The 3,307-nt window shown below is 48.9% G+C and overlaps 1 protein-coding gene across 1 annotated transcript in view; it reads right to left on the bottom strand.

The window, feature by feature from the left end:
* The window catches only part of ANKRD29 (ankyrin repeat domain 29), a 34,139-nt gene extending 31,383 nt beyond the window's left edge, over positions 1 to 2,756 (bottom strand). Inside the window, exons 1-2 of the mRNA XM_024757919.1 lie at positions 2,748 to 2,756; positions 2,462 to 2,572 (exon numbers count right to left, since the gene is read on the bottom strand). Coding sequence (XP_024613687.1) covers positions 2,462 to 2,572; positions 2,748 to 2,756 — 120 coding nt within the window. The remainder of the gene's footprint in view (positions 1 to 2,461; positions 2,573 to 2,747) is intronic.
* Positions 2,757 to 3,307: the final 551 nt, after the last annotated feature.

Genomic DNA, 3,307 nt, shown 5'->3' with positions numbered 1-3,307 from the left:
CCAAAAAAAAAAAAAAAAAAAAAAAAAAAAAGAGTTAGATGTTAAAATAATATTATGATGCCTCAGTAAATGTTAGATTATTATTTGGTTTTTGTTGACTCGTGTGAAAGACGATCCTAGTTTGGGGAAAGTCTTGTTTGCTATAAGTAAAAGTACCGGTAGAATTGAGAAGATGATACTCTTCTACCCCACGTGACAGCATTTGGTATTTGAATGTAGGACCTTCATGTCGGCTGTACCACCTATCGTTCAGGGGGACTTATTCCTCCGTGTTTTTCAAGATTAGAGTAGCAAACTTGGAGTTACCAACCTCCTCTTGAATGTGAGAACATTTTTATTCAGCATTCAGACAGAAGACTCCTTGATTTAAAGCCAGTCTGAACAGGCAAGCTATGAATGTATCCTTTGCGTGAGAGATGAGAAAATTTTTTCATCATGGGTCACACTGGTCTCAAAATACAAATCAATCATGAGCTACAGGAACCCCAGAGCACTTAACTTGGATATTTTAAAAAGAAAATAAAAAACAACAGGCTCATCTATTTTACAGTAAGGGAAGATGAATGAAACAAATAACCAAAATGCTCCTTTACACATTGTATTTCACTTCCACATCATGGTCGACTGAGGAGAAGTCAGAGGTTGGGACAAAGGAGGAATAGAATACAAAGCCCGCGCGCCTAGAGCCCCTGCTCCGCGACAAGAGAAGCCACCGCAATGAGAAGCCCGCACACCACAACGAAGAGTAGCCCCTGCTCGCCGCAACCAGAGAAAGCCCGTGCGCAGCAACAAAGACCCAACGCAGCCAAAAATATAAACAAACAAATTAATTAATTTTAAAAAGAGGAGGGATCTGTGGATGTATTAAGCTACACAAAGCTGGAATCAGGAGAAGGTCATAGGGGGTGTCTGAAAAGGGGTGACTTTAAGAAAAAGGAGTAAAGTGGTCATCAACATGGTCAGTGGGTGAGGCCACAATGGAAACAGGCATTCCCACTCCAGTTCTGTCCAGTGTGGCACTGCTGCCCAGCGAGACCCAAGTAAGACCCGACGACCAGTTCACAGATGCCCAAGACCCCATATCAGTTTGGGTCCTGGCAAAGAACAGATGGTACATTCAAACTGGGATAACTGGACGAAAGTTTAATAAAGAGACTATTTATAAGGCTATGCTCTGGATGTAGGGAAACTACAAAGAACAGTACTGGGAGCGAGTAACAGCGGAGCTGCACTGCTAGCCCAGGCCCGAAGGCGTGAGGGACAGGTGGTGGCTCCCAGGACGGAGAGGGTGAGAGTCCTGCTGCCAGACAGGATTGGGGGGGGTCTAGACTCCCCAACATCCCTGTCCTCCCTCCCTCTGATTCCTGCCAATGCTCCCACTGGCCAAACCCTACTGGAGGCCAGAGGGAAGCCAGTCCCCTGGGGCAGGCCAGACAGCTCCAACTCTGGGACACAGAGCAAACTGGAGAAAGTTACAAGTGGGTCTGGAGGTGCACCCCAAGCTGTCCTGCACTGAGGCCCGGTGGCGGGGGGGGCAAAGTGGAGCAAATTTTGATACCTCGCTTGGGCTGGTGGCTGACATCACCTACCAAATTTGCGCAATAAAAAATGGAAATGGCACACCCTGTTATCAGGAAAACAGGAAGGCTCCTGTGCAAACATTTCTATTTAATCCCTAAAATCAAAACATCTCCTCTCTCCTCATCTGAGGTCCTCTTAGTCCCCAGAGACGCGACATCCTGCCGAGAACAGGGAAATTGCCGCCTCTAGCCGGGGAAGGAAGGGCTCTCGCAGTGATGCCTGAAAGTAGGCGGGAGGACCTGTTTTTATTTCCCCTTCATTGCCGATGAGGGTATTGGTGTTTGCCAAGGTAAGGAAGGGATAAGAGGCTGGGTGGAGGCTTCCATCTCTCAGTAGAAAAAACCCAACTCCCACATCCGCGGCAGCCCCCTTCCGTTCTGAATCATCTCCCCCTTTTCTTCTTGGACTTGGCCGATTCTGATTCCCAGTGACGTGTCTCTTCCCCTATTGTGGCCCCTCCTGTTTTATGCAGGTAATGGCTTTCCCAGTATGTTTTTTGTTTTTTTGTTTTTTGCGGTACGCGGGCCTCTCACTGTTGTGGCCTCTCCCGTTGTGGAGCACGGGCTCTGGGCATGCAGGCTCAGCGGCCATGGCTCACGGACCCAGCCGCTCCGCGGCATGTGGGATCTTCCCAGACCGGGGCACGAACCCGCGTCCCCTGCATCGGCAGGCGGACTCTCAACCACTGCGCCACCAGGGAAGACCCCCAGTATGTTTTGAAGTTCCCCGTGGTACTTCGGACTTTTTGAAAAGGATGAAGCAAGCAAACACATGGAAAAGCAGACAAGCACTGTGAAGGAAGGGTACTCGGCAGGCGCTCTCATGCCAGCGGGGGACGGCGAGCTCCCAGCATGCGTGTACCGAATGGACCGGTCCGTACACTGTCCCTGCAGTCCACGTCCACTCGGCCACTGTTCAGCAGCAGCCTGAGCAGGGCCAAGTTGCCCCTCCTCGCTGCCCAGAACGCCGCGTTGGCAAGTGGGGTTTCCTTCTGCAGAAGCAAAACAAAACGGAATCTTAAAATCGATCTTCATTAACACGACCGCTTCCACGCAGGTACGCACTACCATTCAAAAGGGAGACCTTCCAGATGTGTCTGATCATTTGAAAGAGTGCTCCTCCGGCAACAGGTGATTGTCGTGTACTTGTTTATGGGATGCAGATACCCGAGCCATGGGGCTGTGATGAAGAGCCGTGTTGTTGATTACACAGCACTATTAATACCCTATTTCCCACCAATGTCCTCACTTTCCTGCCTCTGTTCACAGTTTCCTTTTTGTTTGAAATGAATTTTCCCCCATCCTTCACGGCCAAGGTTCTGCTTAAAGGTTATTTCCTCCCTGAAGTGTTCCCAAATCTCTCTTTGCCTCTAAGCAGAGGGAAATCTCTCCCAATTCTGAGTTTACAGGTACCTTTTCTGTGACCTCAATACTTTCTACCTGGTTCCAGCTGCCTGGGTAAATGCCTCACTTTCCCTCCACCAAATTTTCTCTGTTTCAGCTGGAACTTGACAGAGGTTTCTGCTGAGAACAAGGAACTCTGGGCAGAAAATGTTGCTGTGAGTCCTTTAAGAAAAAGGAGTAAAGTGGTAATCAACATGGTCAGTGGGTGAGGCCACAGTGAAAACGGGCATTCCCACTCCAGTTTTGTCCAGTGGATCCTTCACTCCACTCCTGGGTTATTTTAAAGTTGCTAAGTTAACGTTGGAACAACTACAGAAGGAACA

The sequence above is a fragment of the Neophocaena asiaeorientalis genome, unplaced genomic scaffold (genome assembly GCF_003031525.2).
Source record: "Neophocaena asiaeorientalis asiaeorientalis breed wild unplaced genomic scaffold, Neophocaena_asiaeorientalis_V1.1 scaffold142, whole genome shotgun sequence".
NCBI classification, from domain to species: domain Eukaryota; kingdom Metazoa; phylum Chordata; class Mammalia; order Artiodactyla; family Phocoenidae; genus Neophocaena; species Neophocaena asiaeorientalis.
Note: the sequence above shows the minus strand (reverse complement) of the source record. Positions and strands in the feature narration are given on the sequence as shown.